Below are 20390 nucleotides of genomic sequence, written 5' to 3' on the forward strand. Positions count from 1 at the left end.
TGTTAGAGTTTAGTTAGATAAATGTTAAATCGAATTTATAATGAAACGCATAAAGAAGTTTATTTCAACGGCACTGAGTGTAAAATTAATAGTTACACCTAAAGTAGAAATCTTATCGGTTAGTGGAATTTTAGTATTGTCGATAAAGTGCTAACTGCCTACTGTATAGTCACATACTATATGTATATTTTCAGTATAGTTACAGTTTTACCCGCTGCTTAGCTCCTATTGGTCGTAGCGTATTTTTCTTTTTTATTATCATTAACTGTAAAACGTAATAGAGTAAGCTGTAATGTTGTATATGTAAAGTAAATTAATGCTTCATAACACAAATGGTCAAAAGTGGGTGTACATTGTATAGCGGCATTACGTGCTGTAATGTGCACCTCTGTCTACCACTTCGGGGATAAAAGGCGTGATGTTGCAATGCTTTATAACTTATAACCTTCGTCGACATATGGACTAATAAGGTTTTTTTTAATTCTAACAAAGTTGATCTGGAGATTTGATTAGCAAGACCATTTCTCAGCAAAGAGACAATTACAGACTGATGATGATTATGATGATGGTAGAAGAATCTTTCTGAAGAGTAGACAAATAAACAAACTCTTCAGTACCGTGTGGATTACGACTTTATCATGGAATTTATGAACTTTACTTGAGTTTCCATCAAATTTCAGCAGTCATTAAGACATGTTTGTGTTCCACGGTCATGGAACTCGTGACGCAACATAAATTTTCCACTGTCCAGTAGAGTTTATAGTGTAATTAAATCTATATTATTATTACTTTCATTGCCCGTAAGTCAGATATTAAATGTGCACTCAGATAGATTTCACTGTCTGCAGAAGTAGAAACCGCATTTCTCGACATGACCTCAATTTTAATCATTTTATATTACCTAGCCTAGTATGGGTGTAAAGGCTATGTAGGCTGCCAATACGATGAAACAGCATAAAAGTTAAACAATCAAACAATCGCATAGCTATGTATTTACCTATTTATAAAAACTTTGACGTTACAAAATATTTTTTATTTCTATTTTAATTAAGCAGGTCGCAGCCACGTGCGAAGGTATTTCTTCGTTGTGTGCAATTTTAAATAGCGTGTAGCGGCGTCCGCGCCGTGACGCGTCGCTTCGCTTTGGTTTGTGCGCATACGCAAGCTGAGAATGGCCTAGATGAGTGCGAGTGTGCATTTGATGAGATTGTGTGTGCTACCGATACGTGCGAGCCATACATTTCCGCTCACTTCCTAACAAATTATTATGAAACGAACGTGCAGTTGTTGTAAAGATTGTATTGTTAAAGTATTTATGAAGCATTATTTTATCAATATGTTGGACGTACAGTCGTTCAATGTACAGCACATTTAGATTAAAGTCTCATACTCTTCACTGGAACAACTATGTGGTTTTAATAGGATAAATTGGTAATAGATGTTAAATTGTTTTGTTGCTATCATAGGCACCCACTCGGTTGGCTTGAGAGCAATCAGTCGGATCTTGTTCCGGCGCAAGAGCACGCTTGATCGCACACAGCACGCGGTCACCACGTGCTCCTGCGCACCTATCAGGGCTGCCTACATTTTTTCGGCAGACTCACGTATCAAGTCGTTAACCTACTGGCTCAAAGGCTCAAATGGATGTAGTTTTATTATTTATAGCTCCTTAATAAAATTTAATCAACGTGTGTTGATGACGCATACCATGACAGTCGTTTTGGATATAATCTTTCTTTAATATTGATGCACATGTTAATATGTTTTACAGAATTTAACAAGGTAGGAAATAAAATGTACAAAACTAAAGTGTCTGGTTTCAGTGGGTGTCACGGTTGCGGTTGCCAGCCCTACCAGGCCACCGGCGGATAGCCGATTGCATTTTAATCCTGTGGTTTTCAAAGACACACTATTTGTAACGTTTTGGCTTACATAACGGCTATAAATAAGTGACTAATATACTAGTGTCGATTATTTTAATACATTTTCCGTAATTTATTGTTGAATCTATGTACATAAATGTAAACTTGGTAGCGTGCGTGACCATGTGTTGTACACAAATTAAAATGAAGAAGCTAAGTACATATAAATAGACACATTGTTTAAATTTTCATGTTAATTATTATCGATGACGTAATATGTTACGAACAAACGTATATACTGATATATTAGTATTTCTCTTTAATTTTTTATATTGAAAACGTGTGCAATGAGCACGTGTTTTAAACTTATAAAGTCTTTTATTGTTATTAAATGATATTGATATTAAGTTCAGAATTTCTTGGTGCTCTGATTGGCCGACTGGAATAAATCAACCAATCAGAGCGCCGAACTGTGCTCTCGTTTACCCGTAAAACAAACTTATACTAAGGGTACTGTAGCTCTAAAAAGCCTTATTTTTCAGCAAGCGACGTCACATTGCAAAACTATGCGATTATTTCAAGGACCGTACTGTAGTTGATGATACATTAAACACTACCTATTATGCATTTAATTATCACAGTAACATTCCTTTTAATTGTACGGCAGAATAAATAATGAGGTTTTTCAATACGGTGCCAACCGATGTGAATAAGTCATTATTTAATAGTCATCTATATACTATATTACATACATATTTTTTTTCTTCATCGAAAAGTTAGAAATAATATAATTATATTAATGAAATAATTACTGAATATAATCAATTCCAATGTTCAATGAATTACGTATAACGAAGTGTTACGTCAAACTTTGTGGTCATTAATATGCCCTTTTAAGAACCATATTTTTGTAATATAGATTACTATAGTAGGCTATTGGTCGAATATTATTAAAAGTAAATACAATAAATATAACAGTTATGCATCATCAGCCTATAAGTGGCCTCTGCTGACGAAAGGCCTCTTCTGACACGGAGATGGTTTGAGCATTAATCACCACGCTTGCTGAATGCGAGTTGGCGATTTCGAACTTATATAAGTATGCCAATTGCACCGATTGCATCTTTTTGGCCCTCTATGATGACTGGAAGTACCTTTGATCCGTTATCCCATTCTATTCGTAAAAGATGGGTTGGCGATTTCAAATTTCTAATTAGAAAATATAAGCCCAGGTTTCCCTTCATCGTTTACCAGTGGCGTCTAAATAATCTTAGGAAGAGCATGTAACACAGTACATATAACTCGGAAATAGTCATATTGGTACTTGCAGTTGATAGGTTTTTAACCTGCACTCCCATACATGAGAAGCGGGTGTCTTAAATCTCCGGGCTACCACGACCTTCCTCAGTTATGCATAATACTAGTTTTATATGTTTTAACCGTTAGTTGTCTAGTGAGGACTTGCTTAGACACGCGTCAGCCGCCTCGTTAATGCGATTAAAGAAAAATGCGAACTCAGAACTGGATTTTTCTAGACTTTAATAGTACTTATAATAGATATTTTGTAACGTTAGTTCTAATCTAGAAGTATGAAGTTAATAAAATCTTTGTTATTATAACTTTTAAGACTTGTTCGATTCAAAAATTTTAACAAGCATTTTAGGATCACCCTTTAGTAGAAAGATGGTTTAAAAATGTGTTAATATGTATATATGTCGCCTGTAAATACATCTTTATGTATATGTAAAGTCTCTATCTAAGAAACTCATATGTAAAGAATTTTTTTACAAGACGTTCTTCAAATATCCTTGATGCGTTTATAAATTTTAAAGCGAACTTAAAGTGCTATATATTCACACCTATCCGAGAAACTTATTAGAATTATTTGCACAAAACTCTTTAGGAAAACGTGACAATGTGACGACGTATTGGTTTTCCCGTTTCATTTATTTCTCTATCTACTCGTACCTAACATTAAATAAAAAAATATTACATAACATATTCAAGCCTTATCTTTCCCCCTACGAAACAAGTGAGTACTTTAGCACTCAGTTTTAAGTGATTGACAATTAGCAGTGAGCTGTTACGTTGACAGTAAACCTCATAGACAATGACAGGCATACCCAAAGTACAGTCAAGCGCTAAACGTCTTCACTGTACTTTGGACAAGCTTCATCATCATGATAAATATTAGGTTCAAGACATCTACTGCTTTACATAGATCCCCCTATTAATTCCATCTTCCTCTTTTTTTAGGGAAATAATCATTCAATGTCATCTCCCAGGTGAGGCGAGAGAGAGTATCAGACTCTTACTGTCTAAAAAAAAAAAAACACCCCGTTCTGACTCCTGCTTTTCGAGCCGAAGGCCCAACAACCCGTTAAGTTCAACGTGGCTCCGGATTAGTACCCTGTGGTATGGGTTTGCTTAACGTTTAAAGTAACCAAAACAAAAGCGCGTTCGGCGCTCTGATTGGTTGGTTTATTCGAGCCGGCCAATCAGAGCGCCGAACGTGCGTTTCGATTACTTTAAACGTAATATAAAGCAAACTTATACTAAGGGTACGGATCTAATGTCTTACGAACATTATCAGGTTGTCTATCTGCTTTATGGGTGGACTTTGTACAAGCTTCAACGTAACTAAGTTTTATCAATGCAGTATTACTGATAATTTGACACCTTCGTTTCAAATCGTCGAACTTATCAACTCATTGGTACATACATGCTTGCACGTTTGCATGACACATTGCAATGTGTTCTTGCGGTTTTGTATGCATTACTATGCACATAGATAGTAAGTACCTACGTAGTAAATAGCTAATATTGCTTTAAGTAATGTATGTCGGTACATTTTGCCTATCTTTTATGTTAATGTTGAATTTAAGAATGGCCAAATTGACGGTCACCAAATTCATTTTAGTCGTTGTCGCTAAATAGAATTTAAAAATTTAATTTAATTTACAAATATTCTAGCAAATTCATACCTTTCCTATGTCATTGGATTATGTATCTACTCCATATTTTACAGAACTATAATATTATAGTAAGCTCAAAATTTTAGAAAAAATCTATGATTATTAACTCGGAAACCATTTATAATTTCCTAGGTATATCTTTTACAATAATATTGTTACGCAATAGCGATTCGACATAGGTAGGTATCCAACTAAACCGAATGTTCTATCTTACACAGAAAGTAGGTACACCCAAAGTACTGAAGACGTTTTTAAAAATTCTCAGTAAATGACTAAAATAATCTTTAAAAGCAAACACTAAACGACTTATCCGCTTAAATCTGAGAACTGATTGTTGGCTCTATTTGGTCCGTTTGTTATACTAAGCTATGCTGCGCTGTGTCCGAATTATACTTTGGATGACGTTTTCACCTCATTATAGAAAAACTATTGAATAATTTGATATTTCCCAGAGGTTTCATATGCTTTAATTGTATCTACTGTATATCATGGCTTACAAGAGTTGCAGCGGTTGAAGGAGATTGTGGCGGACTTGTCCCATTAAAAAAATAATGCTTTACTTTGATAGAGTTTGATGTTTTCAAAGATATATCTTGTCTTACTTCACTCCAATCTACTGTATAAACGCCACGACTGTACCAAACTACCTAACCTATTAACTAAGGTTTTCGGTCAAAATAACCACATTCATACATCTCAATGGTCAGTTATAGAACAATCTACATAAATAATAGGTTTGGTCACTTCAATACCTACCTAACTACGTACAGGTACAAATTAAAAATAATCGTTTCTCGTACGCAGTTAGTTCGCTGAATACAGTAATTTCTTCACATCACAAAGCCTGGATATGTGATTGTAATGTTTCGTTCTCACAATATAGTTGGTACCTATTTATAAACTTTGGCTTCGAGAGTGTTAACACATGAAGCATTACTGCCGGTAACCAGTTCACGTTTGTATTGTCTCATTCAATTACTGCTTTATTTTCTGCGCTTGATTATGGACGTGGCGGCGTTAAGTCATAATTATAGGTACGAATGTTAGAATAATGTTCAATGTTTTGTCTTTTACCTATTATGGTACAAAAGTAGGATTATGAGGTACGAATATTGATTTAGCATTCTAATATACATATATGAAGGTATGTTGTGTTTAAGCGATGGAAAATGTGGCGCATGATATTTTAACTTGTTAAACCCAAGCCAAATCATTTGAAGAATAGGACTACGTTGCTTAAACTGTGTACTGTCAGTATATAAGAAACTCTGATTTTCAGAGCGGACAATTATTGATTAGTAATTATTACGGAGTATTATTGATTTTAGCCAAAATAAATTTATTGTAAAACCGATTTGAAAATTTATCTTTTAAAATTTTGAATTTACACTAAAAATAGAGACTAAAAATAGCTAATATATTTTTGTTAGCAAATCTGTAACGTTGTTAATGGCCATTAGTGTGCCAATTGGTCCATTGTTCAACTAATAAGGCACATGTGTGTGTGGCCCTTTCAAACGAGTGACAAAAGCAAATTCTACTCTATACTGTTCAATAGAATCTTAACACATTTTAATTACCTATTTCTGTATGTTCTATCTCAGTTTCTATAGACACGTGATCCTATGTTCCTATTTCCTACTCCATTTAATCTTCGGCTACGTCATTTTACTCAGAAACGTGCTCGTCATACGCCTAGATAGTGATTTCAGCCTTTATCGTAACTCCAAAATGAATGGGTATTCGAAAATAACTACAATAACTAATAACGGAATTTTTCCAAACCCTATCTTTTCCTATATCTTAATTATGATTCATGATACAGTCTCTGAAACCAGTTTTAACTATCTTTTATCTGTATCCAAAACAATCTCAAGCATGATTTCCGCGGTGCATCACTATCTTATCGATATTTTAGCTATCGAAAGATAACTATCGATATCGGTGTGCTTTATCTACATCACTATACCTACTATTTTGTCTATACATGATGCGTCATTATACATTTTTGTATATTTTATTGATGACGTTTGCAAAGGCTATAAAAATGAACTCTGATAGCAATATGAATTGCATTAGATATTATATCAATACGGTACTCATAATAATTTATACTTTGCAATTTATGTGATAAAGTCAAAGTCAAAGTCAAAATAATTTATTTCAGTTAGACAAGGAAGAAAGTAACCAAAAATTATAAATAAGTGACGCTATGTGATCATTCCAAGGGATAGATTCATATGGAGAAGTACGACACAAGAAAATCGGTTTCTCTGTTTCAATCATGTGAGAATATTTCATTGGTTCAATTATGTGAGAACAATGTAACACCAATATAAATGCACTATATTGTCATATAATTTCGAATAGTGTATGTTATTAATCGAGACACGTCCCGTTTACGACTTAATATCAATAAATTATAAGTAAATGAGTTTTACGAGTAAATATATCAACATGAATAACAACGATTTACTACTACTTTATTATTGAAACTGAAATATAGTGATTTTATCATTGAAAGTATCATTTCATTAATTAACTACCTGCTATTTAGTGTTTACAACACAATATTTCAAGTTAAAAACTTAAGTTTTTGTTCTTTAACTATTCCCACAAAGAAATCTAACTAGGAACATAATCTAAACACGAATTTACTATTATACAGATATATATCACTACAGATATTACGATTGTACAGAAAAATATCTGAGTAATTAATCCGATGATCGAATTTTTCAACAATTTTTTGGCGTTGTAAGATGGCGCTGTTGAAATTTTAAGGCATACCGCCGTAGAGTCATTTAATAGTTACTTAACCCCTTAACCCAATTTTTAGCAATTAATTTCGATACAAAATCGTTACTAAGGACTAGTTTAAGTAATCATTAAATATCTCTGTATATATTGTAAAAAACCCTTTTTTTTTAAAGAGTAACGATGGAGTTTCTTGCTCCTTCTTCTCCATTAGAAGCTATACTTTGGAACGAGCGCCTAGCATCACTGACGGACAGACTGACGGACAATTCAATTTGACGTTTCAAAAATGCCTAATTTAGCATTAATTGAAATAAATGCTTTGAGTTTGACTCTGAGCGCGGCATAGTCGAATACAACTTGTGATAAAGTACATTAACATCTACTTATTGTGACGCGAGTGCTCTCATTGCCAAGGTACAACAATACGTCATTACACAGTTTCTTAGAAAAAAATATTATAAAGTAAGTCTTGTTTTTTCCCGATTACTGTCCAAAGTACTTGCTAGGTAAACACGCATAGAAAATGACTAGCTAATACTATTCATTAATGAGGTTTGTGAAGCATGTGATTAATAGGTACGGTAATTAAAGATTTCAGTTAGCAGATAAGTATATAAAAACCTTGTATAACACCGTCTATGATTACGTAACTAAAGCGTGATGGGACATTTTAAGGAAATATTTAGTAAGACTCAGGTATTGTTTATAAAATTAACAGTATTATCGAGTTATATTGTTGCCAATTTCCTGATAAAACAACATCGGTTTGTGATGACAAAATTGGCAATAAACCCTGGCCTGCCGCACCCACTGTGACACACGATATGTAGGAGTGCCGTTATTTATATTGCTATCGAAATAATTAACTGAAACCGAGGAAAAAACCTAACTTACATCATTTTCAGCCCAATTACTATTTAGCGTGTATTTTAGAAATTTCCTAGACAATATTTTATACATTTTAATATTTTTATCCTAATACTATCTCCGATTAAAATTAACGGTCGCGAAAAAAAAATCTATAATGTCTTTGATTTGTTTTACTCGCAAAATAGGCGCGAAATTTATTTTCGACACGTAGCGTTAACCATTTAATTCTAATTCCAGATTTAAAAAGCTTACAAGTTCGTTGACCTCCGTTTCCCTGAGAAATAGGCACATCGTGCATCGACATTTAGGTTTACAAAATGGCCGATTATATTCTGTTAGAAACGCTTAGAAAAGCGTACCTTTTTACCTTTCAGGCCTAGGTAAATTATAAACTGACTCTGTGATAATAAGGTCGCTTTTTCTCTATAGCCGATATGTATATAAAAGTGGAATGGATTAAACTTTAAAACGATGCAATTGGAGACTTTAAACCATGGAAAGATTACTATTACTATGTATTAAGTACGGAAATGTTGCATGTTTTTTTTTTCTAAATTAAAAAGAGGGTGTTCTATTTCTTATTTTTAACAAGCTTAGACAGACTAAGTATTAAATTTGTCAGCCTATAAAGTTAACTGAACGTTTTGTTCACTCGTTAAGGCTTGAAACGCGATTGCTCGTTAGTTTTTGCGATAAAACAGCACTTCATCGTTGTTACTACTATTGAATTTGTACTTATAGTTGCTGGTCATCCGTAAAAGCATTTAGTGGTTTTAGATTTATCTATGTGTTCTGATAGAGCTGTGTTTAATAGGCACATAGATAGAGGCTACTCTAAAAAATATTCTGTAACTTTTTATATGGTATTTTTTTAAACATTATGGAAACTAACAAAATTTAGTAAACATGGTAAATATCCCGTTTTAAGTTCTAATGATATTATGAGAGGGTTTAAAGTAATTTAACTGGCTAACACCTAGTTCTATCTGAAAGTTAATAGCTAAATAGCTAGAAGCGGTATAAATGTAATATCAGAGATATTGTAAAAACTTTTTTAAAAAGAGTAACGATGGAGTTTCTTGCTAGTTCTTCTCCATTCGAAGCTACACTTTGGAACGAATGCTTAGCTTCACTGACCGACAGACTGACGGACAATTCAATTTGACGTTTCAAAACTGCCTTATTTAGGATTAATTGAAATAAATGCTTTGACTTTGACTTTATGTCTTCCATACCGCATCTACCTACTAAAGTACAATCGACCAATTTGCAAACTGACTCACTGCATTAGCTAATTTTCATACTGACATTTGAATACAGTTAAGTTGACATATCCGAAGACAAACTTTTTCATTTTAATTAATACCTACTTTAATAGATTTTATTGTGGTTGTGATGAGATATTGTAGTGGAAAATTATATGTCCATTAACCGTACTCCTTCAAAACAAACAAAGGGATGCATGTGCTAATAACAAAACGCGGTGCCAAGGACAACTAGCCTTATCTTATCGAGCCACGGTGCGCGCTTATGGTTTAATCGATGGCGTCGTAAACTCTTAACGCTCGGATTTTTACATAAATTATTATATACTACAAATTATCCATACTTAACGCTGTTTTCCTAAGATAACTTTATCTTGTATCTTTACCTAACTAATCTTATTTGTTTACCTTTTTAAAAATAAATCGCTACTTTCGTTTTATAGTTGAGGTGTTTTTTTTTAATCTGTCCATGCAAATTCATTGCTTCTTTTGTTCAAGGAAGTGGTGCAATCGAGTACCAAGTGCAAGCAATGTATGTTACTTACAAATTGTATTAAAATGAAAGCGATTGGTGTCTGAAAGTGTCTTATGTAACGAAATGCATGTAGCCTTAAAAATTGTTAAACTGTAATTACTAGTTACAGACTTGTTCAGTTGTGTTTGAATTTGAACTTTATATCTCTGTATTAAGTTCCGTTTTCTATTAACAGTAATATCTTGGTCTTAACTGGACATAGGAAATGCATTTCAGTACACAATCATAAAAGAAAATTTGCTTCAACTGGAAAAATATGAAGATAGTATTTCGAATCTATTATGAAAATAATATAATAGCACTTGAGATTCAGAAATGGGGCAGATAAAATGGAATACATCATTTATTTGTCTGGTAAACGAGTCATTAAGTTCTGGGTCAAGGAAAATTACCGGGATTGGCGACTGAAAACATGCAAGTTATTCGTTATTCGCTATCTTTGGGAAATTACTGAACTGTTGGGCGGTGACCTAATTGTACTTTTATACACACACACACACTTACTTTATCTGAGTCATTTCAAAAATAACGTTCTACTACAAATTCTAACGTTAAAATGCGAAAGCAATTATTACAATTTTATTGTTTTCTTTTTACAACTTATCGGCTTAACCAGTCTTCTTTAAGTTTTGCATAGATAGATATATAACTATAATGTATAATTTTGAGTACCTACAGAAAAGGTTGCAGCGCCTTTTTTTACTGGGTCAAAAGTGCAAGTGTGCGATAGTACTAATTTAAAATATCGCACATTGATAAGAAGAGTAACCAAAAAAGATATTTTTTTCAGTAGAAGCATTCAAAGTTTTACCAAACACTATCGTTGTAACTGTAATAAATATTATAGTTACAGCGATAGGTTAAGAGAAGGCAATGCTACCAAAAAAAGTAAATTTTTCGTATAGTGACGGTATTCTATCAGTGTGCGATATTCTAATTTTTCCTTCTAATATTGGTGCAAGCTATTTCAAACTTGTTAAGGAAAATGTGTTATTTGAATGTAGGTAAGTAAAGTTCATTTTGCTCATGTTTCATGCCTTGCGTCCAGTTATTATTATCTTTGTATAACAAGATCGTGCGCAAACGCGTGTTACTGAGATTAAATTTACAATTTCACGGTAAACTAAGACCGCCAACGAAGACTAATAAATCTACAGTGAGACTAAAACTAAGAATTTTTAAAATTGAGTTTCTATTTGTTTGGGAAATTTGTATCCTTTTTATAGGTACACAAGACACATTTTGGCTAGATATTTAATGTTAAAATCAGTGATTGTAATTTTAAAACTTAGTTAATAGTTTTATTTTGTTGTTTAATTTGAGAGATCGTTCTCAAGTTCTCTTAAGTTATCAGTACCCTTAGTATGAGATTGCTTTACGTTTAAGCTAATTGAAAAGAAAGCGCGTTCGGCGTTTTGATTGGCCGGCTCGAATAAACTAACCAATCAGAGTGCACATTAAGGCAACAGACTCGTTTACAATTACGATCAATACCAACATACTATTTTAGTATATTTTGTATTTAATTTATAACGCGACCTTAACTAAAACAATGTATAAATTAATTAAGTAGGTAACAATGCAGGAGTAAATTATCTGTTTACTTTAATTACTTTAAGGTAAATTAAAACAGTCTCATTACATTTACTTATAAGGCATGTAATACATGTTTGATCAAGCCACGAATAAAAGTTGCCTACAACTTACAAATTATTTAAGCATAGTTCGAGTTGGTTTTACGTATACCAAGGTAACGTGATAGAAACGAGAAACGCTATGGTTGGTTGGAACTTTGGATCCAGCCTTTGTATGATAAATGTTTCATCAGTTTTTATTATCTTTCAGACTATTACAGAGCCCTTCAGATTGAACAGAATTCGGACGAAAATGATGACGATAGAAATTAATACGAGATGCTGAATTCAACAACTACCTTTATTCCCATATTGAAATCTAAAAGTGTTTACAGCCTCTATGAAAATAAAAATCATTCTTATGCCTACGCCTAAACCTGAACCTAACCTATGATATGAATCAATTCTGCTGTGTCTACTCATAATGTAACTATACTAGTATTAGGCATGTATTGTCTAAGTGTGCATGACCAGCTTAGGTTTCAAAGCGATGCGCCAACGCACCGCCCGCGCTGAACCACCGCCGGCGTCGCTTGCGCTGCGCATATCGTAGAAGCCGGTTTTACTTAGGCTCTTTTTGCAAAACTATTTAGAAAACTAACTTAGGTAGTTAAATGTTTGACAGAGATTTCAGTTCTGTTTTCTTATGTTCTGCTATAATAAAATTGTAAATATTTATAGTAAAAGATAGTTAGACACTTTTTAATGGAAATCATGATTAATCAAAGTCTTTCTTTCTTTCTTGTTACTGTTAATAAAACAACGATAAGTTTAATTGGCATACAAGAGAGTCGGCGGTATTCTCCATTAATATTTATTGGTATCATGGCCGAAACTTGGTTCATTTAGCTACAGCATTAAGTGGTTTATTAGATCTAAAGATGTTAAAGTAGGTTATTCACGAAGAAAAATCTGATTAATTTGATAAAATCGCGACGAGAAAATGGCAATTTGTGTAGAGATATATCTTGTTAAGTAAGTCTAGTAAGTATCGGTTTATATAGAGATGCATTGGCTTTATAATATGTGTTTCTATGAGACGTTTAACCTCGAGTTGCGTTTGCAGCCCACCGTGAGACTTCGACCTCATTAGTATTTCAAGTGCAGTCAAAACAATAGTCTGTGAAAGCCGCGTAGGTAATCCGCGGCCACATTACAAGTACTACCACTCACCCACATAGACAAACGTGTGGTATTTATGGTGTGCAAACTTTAAATCATTTGTTTCATTTATTTGGCACTTTAACAAGACGCCAGAGATACATTGCTAACGGTATCGGAAATGGATGTCTAATGTCTGTCGCCTGATGCACGTTTCTCGTCGTGTGCGCACAAACATTTTTGCGACCATAGTTCTCTAAGTAGACATCAGCACAGAACATGATGCCAGAATATTTGAATCGCCTTTAAATAGAAATTGTTCACCATTCTTCCCATCGATCCCGATTACAATAAATTCCGTTCAGTTTTCGAGGAAATATAAAAGGTGTTTCAAATGCATATTTTTATTTGAAGGCGCATTATTTATTAACGTCTGAACCGCAATTTGAGTCTGCATCCCACTGTGCGAACACATCACACGCAGAACAAGGCACTACATCAAAATGTAAACCTGAATTGACCTTTGTAAGTAACCGCGAATCTGCACCTTAAAGTATATTGAGTTTAAATTGCAATTTTGCGTGCGGCACATGCCTAAGGCATTTAGCAATATCTTTCTCTAAATCAACCTTTTGCAGTTTCGCCGAGAGTCTTTATTTTAGTGCAATTTTTTGCTGATATTTTTTTAAGTGGGATTGTGAAATTTTTTGACGATTTCAGTTTTTTTTCTTATTACGGTCCGTGCAGCCTAACTGGATCTGCTTTGTAAGAGTTTCCGCGAATCGTTACCTATTTGTGGGGTAAAAAAGGGGGCTAAAAGTAGAGCTCTTTGAAGACGACTGAAGGTTAAAGTATACATCATTGAACAAAACGCTAACTGCTTATTGGTTACCAAGAATCTATAACAGGTACATACACAAACAGAATACAAAAGTATCCGATTCGGTAAGTCGCGCCGTTTTTTTCTTCAGCGCAAACTGCGGGCGGAGGCGCGTTTGGCTTATCAAGTGACACGCTTTAATCTTAATGTTTAGACGTCTACTAGCTATAAATGACCTTGATTATTTCCTCTTTACATTCTTTTACTTTCTTAACTTCAGCAGTTTTTCTAAAGCCATTGAAATGTCTACAATAAAAGTTAACAAAAAACAAAACCAGTTATGAGCAGTGTTTATCAATGATCTTTTATGTCGTTTTGAATGGCGCGGACAACAAGCTGGAGCGGTTTGTTGTATAGAACTATAAAATCCTTTGATTCCATCGAAGGGGAGAGCGACTCGAGAACGGTATTCGGGTATGCGCGCGAGTGGCGCGGGGTGGGGCAGGTGTCGGCGACGGCGGAGCGAGGAGTACCGACAACGTCTCTAGAAATTTCCATTGCCCAAGCGCCGTTGTTATAGCGTGTACACTTACACACACTAAACCAAGCGAAAAGGCTAGAGAGAGACGCACGGTCATCGCCTCTCTTCGCCAACTACACGCGTGTAATGTCCAGATAATCGAAGCTGACTTATGGTTTTCTCTGACTGCGTTCGCGATAATGTTTTATGAGACTCAACTTGCAAATTTGTTGCTAGTTTATATTTAGAAGGTTTTGAAAATATCAGGTTTCAGTGCGATGCAAGTTAGAAAAAATTTAATGTAATTCAGTATTAAAATTCAGTACGTACGTAGGCAATACATTGGAAATAACCCGAATTACTAATGTGTGTGTAAACTTAAATATATTCAGAAGCGAACAAAGTTGGAAGCCGGAGCGTTCCGCGGTCGCGACCGCCTCCTCTATACTCATGGCACCAATTTGGAGGCCGCTCCGCGAGCAAGCACGCGCAACTTTCGGCTCCACGCTTCAGTAATACAGAGGCCAGCCTTGCCGGGGTTATTAGCTATAGACTTGGGGTATACCTAATATCTGAAACTAAATTGAACTCTATCAGAGTGCATTACGCTTCATTTCACTCTGAACTGTAAACGTTAGACAAACTTGTATATACCCGTCCTTGTCTAAAGGCATCCCGTTTTTGGTTATTTTCCATTGGACGGAAATGGAGGCGGCCGACGGGCAACGCAAGCGCTTCTATTTCTAGACTAATCTTAATGTGCTAGTAGTTATTGGTACTAAGAATTTGTAACGCAATTTTAATAAAAGTTAATTATAAAAATATGTAGACTATAGGTAATAAGTAACTACATCTGGAAGTTATTCAAATTTTCACGTTTTCATTCCACGCAGTTTAATTTTAATAAAGTCGCGTTGTGTGGCAAACCAAAGAGGAAATAGATTGTTGAGGAAAATGCGTTATTGTTACGATTATGAGCGTGTCAGTTGTCCATCACAAACAAATAACATGTAGGTTTTCCTCTGAAGTATAGTCGCGGGAGACAAACGCGCGACACTACCCTATACTGGCATACAGGCAAGTGTCCACTTGCACCGGATCGTGTAGACAATACCCAATGAGCACCTGACACTGTTGATGAATAAAGATACGAGAATTGTTATAACATTACGGTGCCGACAGCACATTTATCCATTGCCCAGTATGTTCCATTTTACTCGCTACCTGACGTTCTGACAGACCACTGACGTAGCCAGTAATTATGAAAACAAATTGTTTTCAATTAAACGACCGTTATGAACTTTCAGTTCAAGAAACCAGTTAATTATGTTAATGTATAAGAAGTTGATTTTATCTTAATAAGTTGTGAAAACAATGCCGTACATTGATTGAAATTATTAACCGACATAAAGATTAAAAACGTTGACAAGTACAAAATGGATCTAGAAGTTATTTTCATGATAAAGAAGACGAAAATATATAAATCGCCGGCTCAGCCAGAGTCGCGTCTGAAGATGATAATAAGGAAACTTTAAAACATTACCAACTTAAACTAGAAATTACTGGAATAAACTGAACTGTAAACGACGGTATAAAATGCATGCAAATGCTCAATCTTACCCATGAGCATAATACTAAAGCATTCCAGTTTTGAGAAAGTATACCAATGGGTAAGACAATGGAGTTACACAAAGTGCAACATAAAATACTGCCATCAGTATCCATAAATATATTAATGCCAATTATAGAGGAACCACACATGAGGATGATTTTATAAAATTTTCCAAGAGCAATTGAGGAAATATTTGATTATTACCTTGTATGCTACTTTATTGGTAGCTGTTTAGGTACTTCACACTGAAAAGCTACTGAATACTTTTATGACAATCGTGTAAAAAGTTACACGTGGTATTAAATGAGTAAATATACTGGTTTTTGTTTAAAAAAAATACACCGCTTGCACAATGTCTTGAAATTGTTTCTTGAAACTGATTAGCTACTGATGTGATGTGATGAGCCACATCACGAGGTGATGAAGTGATCAATCAACATTTTTTACATGTGACTCGGATTTTTCTATACTTTTATAGAATAAATTCCACCACCAAGAGCTGATTAGTCATCCATATTTGAGCATGAAACTCCCTCTATAGGCAATTAGGGTTCAACCGACAACTTTGAATGAGTGACGGTCTACGATTGACCTGTCGGTAACCCTTCCATAAGTTAATATGCAAGTGCATTTGAAATAACTGCTTAACGTTTAGAGGCACTCCAAACCTACAATTTAAGGGCATTTCCATGCCATTTAATAATTTTCTACTGTTTCCTGGTTTGTGGTTTTGCGTCTATAAGTCGCAATCGGTCTAGTCTGGACTGGACTTAATTATTTATTTTAGTACCAGGAACAAAATCTAGCTTTGGCTTCGTTCTGTATCGTATCGTTTGGTGGCTAAAATAGTACAAGCAAACCGGTAGTACAAACTCATAAGTCACCTCGCAAATATGTCATCTATCATCTCAAGAACAACATACAATGACAATCTTTGGGCAATGACTTAATGAGTAACACGTAATACGTGTCTCGCAAGCTTGTTTAAGTTATCAACAGTTTTTATTCCATTATCATCCTCAAGTATAAACCATGTAATTTTATTGTAATGTGGAAATTTTAGCTGACGTAAAGTTGTGATCTCAGAGTTCAAATATCTGTTAAACTGAGCCCAAAAATTAGAGTATGAATGATATTGTAGCCGAACACAGAGATTGTTAAAATGGCAAAACGGACAATGACGTTGCTTGAGATTATTTAACACATTATAACAAAACAAATGGGGCACAGCCATAACGCGCAGGTAACGTCTCCGAGGTAATAATAAATGGTGCAAATGAGTTCAGTCTACAGCGGAGAATTGTTCAGTAATGTATTCTTCTATTTTGCATACAAAAAATTAACGCTGACGCGATGTCACCATGCGTGACGTGACGCGACGAAACATTTGTATTGGCTCGTGGAAGTCTTGCTTTAGTATTTACAACATTATCTTAAACTTTTGTGTCTGCATCATTCTCTTCTTCGAGATACATTATTGATTGGATAAACACGTTCTCATTATTAGCACGTGCAAGTGATGCATGTGATCAGATTATTTCACATTAAAAGTTCTGCGCGTTAGAAAACATAGCTTTTTAGCGACAATAAATTTTGATCGCATGCAACGAGTAATTAAGGACTTGCGGTTTAATTATTAATAAATTATATTTTTTATCGTTTACCGCTGACTTTGAATAAAGTTAATCTCATTAGAATAAACTAATTAAACTTCCGTAGTAAAGTTTATAGGCATTTTTCCAGCGTTTTAGTGGATAGTGGACACGTATGAAGCCATCAATGTTTATTGAATGTAAAATTCTATGATAACATTCTACGTTTGAAATGTTTGTTTGTTTTAATTCTTCATTTTTGTGAAAGTTTGAAGAAGAAAACAAATCAATGCCTCCGGCATAGTTTTAGTTTCTATCGCCGAAGTTTTTTCCGCCTCCTTTGTGTTTCATTTACTTTCACATAATAACGTTATTTGTCAACAACCTCTCTGTTATATGTAAATATGTACTACTGGATTACTGAAAAGATTTCTAGTGTAGGAAGATCGTTTACATACATTTTTAAGACTACCCATTGTTGTTTGCCATTCAAATAATATAGTTATGTTTACTAAATCATAACAAGAGAAGGCTAAAATGGGGAAACTGTTTTCAAAAGCATTTTCTTAAATTACACGCAGTAACTTTGTAATGCGGTGATGATGTGAGTAAGAAAACATCAAAATTACATCATGACGATGTGACCACGCACGGTGGCGATTAAAAAATATGGTAATAGCTACGTATCGATTCTGTAGTAGCTATTGAAAGAGATGCTACTTGACCTAGTGATCTGCAGAGCTCAGCATCCATCCGGATAAATACATGCAAATCCTCGATCACCAAACTCCTTAATTACTACTTTAATAGCCCTAAAAAATATATACAGTTTTGAATTGCATGTATCCATCCTACCTTTACCAGAGAGTACTGATTTCCTTGTGCTGAACATTGGTTAAAAAATGATTGGAATAGTGAAAAAAAAATCACACTTAATCTAAAGCGATTAGGTACTTCAGTATCGGCATGTGAAATCAGTACATACTGTAGTGTAAACGCACAGCTGTGTCGCACTTCTGTGAACAACGCTCAACGCTAAGGAATCGGTGAGACCGAGGCAATTATTCCGCTGCATTCCCATGTTTCACAACGCCTATGAAACTTTGTGATACTTCAAAACTATCGGAGCCGACGGTTCCGTACTCCCAGAAACACAATGTGACAACCTACATTATTAATATGTTTTTTTATATAAAAAATCCAATTATTACTTAAAAGGTGACCATCAAATATGTCGCAAAGCAATTTAGAAAAAGTAAACCTAAAAAAACGGAACAGTATCCTTGAAAAAAAAAATAAACATAAAATTCGCCATAAAATAAATAGAAGAAAAAAAAATTAAATCTTACCTTAAACACCGCCGGAGCTAACGGTATAGCCGCTTGGTTGTGAAGATGTTTTTTCGACATTTTCGGTACTTTTTCCTTCCACGCCTCTATTTATGAAAATCCTCACAAATATTCAGCAATTGATAAAAATATTACTTTAAAAAAACAATTCTATAGAAATCGTATACTGAAAACGAGTAGCGTTCTAGTCGCCGATGACTAAAATTGCGATATAAAGTTTTCGCCGAGCGAAAACTTCGTTGGTTCGCCGTATTTGGCACTATTCGTGTTTATTTTCAAAGAAGAAAAATATATTTATACACTATTCGGGCACTTGTTAAAATGTGCCAAAAAGTTAACTTTAATTTTATTGAGACCCGTCGTCGGTAAAAGTGTACCATACGTCGTGCCACTGTTGCGGTCAAGTCGGCAATGAACGGGTGAGACGCGAGTGAGCGCGCCAAAAGGAGTGAGTCGCGCTGAGCCGCTGAGCCGATATGCGATGGGCTCGCCTGACGCTGAAGCGGAGTGGAGGCGCCAAGTGACGTAAGCGTGTCTCGCGCAATACAGGCGACTGAAAACCACGGCCCGCCAGCTCAGGAGCTCTATCTACTAGGTATGCTTGCAAACTCGCAGGTTTTCACAACTACGTCAAATAATATAGCATGAGAACTGCCAATACAACACGTCTGACCTTCAAAATACGTGACTCACGAGCACATTGTCCACCACACCAAGCGACTACCGTGAAACGTAGCTTATCCTTAAAAAGATGATACCAGTCTGCTAGTTTTCTATTTCGGTTCGAATTAGGATACAGGGTGAGGAAGGTATGTTAAATTAAATTAATTATAAATAGCACTCATCAACCTATTAGACGTAGCAGTCTCATGAAAAGGGTAAGCCCATTGCTCTACTATACACGGGGTCTACAATGCTTCTAGACTGCAATCCTCGAACTGTTACCAAAATCGAAAACTTGTTGTTGTTGTTTTTAACGTTTGACCAATATTATTTAGGTACTCTAACTAGCTATAAAGATATATTCTACAAAACTGTCACGTCCCTTATCACCTCACTTATAATTCAACTACCATTTGCTACCGACTTTGTCCACTTGCAATAACTACTTTAGACAAAATTCAGATATATTTTTTAACTTGATGTTCACCAAGGTCAACTATAGAGAGATCTATAGAGATGTATCAATTTAAACAAAATTGATTCAAAGCCTTTTAAAGTTTTAGTGATGTACCTAATATAAGGTGCTGGCTGCTATTTATAATTCTATCTATTAATGCTATAGGCATTAAGTCCGCTTTTGAGCTCCAAATTGCAACGTGCAAAAAATAATAATACAAAATTGTGTTACTTTTTTACCAAAAACAATTCCGAAGAACTGCGCTACCCTCTTACATAATAGTCATACTCAGTGGACAATATTTTGTACTATTAAAATTATTTATTTATAAATTTAACTTAATTTTGTAAATTTTACAACTCCACTAAGCACGGT

General features: G+C 34.7%; 1 protein-coding gene across 1 annotated transcript in view; it reads right to left on the minus strand.

Annotated features, from left to right (window-relative positions):
- The window catches only part of LOC118268686 (proton-coupled amino acid transporter-like protein pathetic), a 40664-nt gene extending 21161 nt beyond the window's left edge, over nt 1–19503 (minus strand). The window contains exon 1 of the mRNA XM_035583274.2: nt 18896–19503. Coding sequence (XP_035439167.2) covers nt 18896–18955 — 60 coding nt within the window. The 5' untranslated portion in view covers nt 18956–19503. The remainder of the gene's footprint in view (nt 1–18895) is intronic.
- Between the last annotated feature and the right edge of the window lie 887 nt (nt 19504–20390).

Source organism: Spodoptera frugiperda, chromosome 25, assembly GCF_023101765.2.
Source record: "Spodoptera frugiperda isolate SF20-4 chromosome 25, AGI-APGP_CSIRO_Sfru_2.0, whole genome shotgun sequence".
Taxonomy (NCBI): domain Eukaryota; kingdom Metazoa; phylum Arthropoda; class Insecta; order Lepidoptera; family Noctuidae; genus Spodoptera; species Spodoptera frugiperda.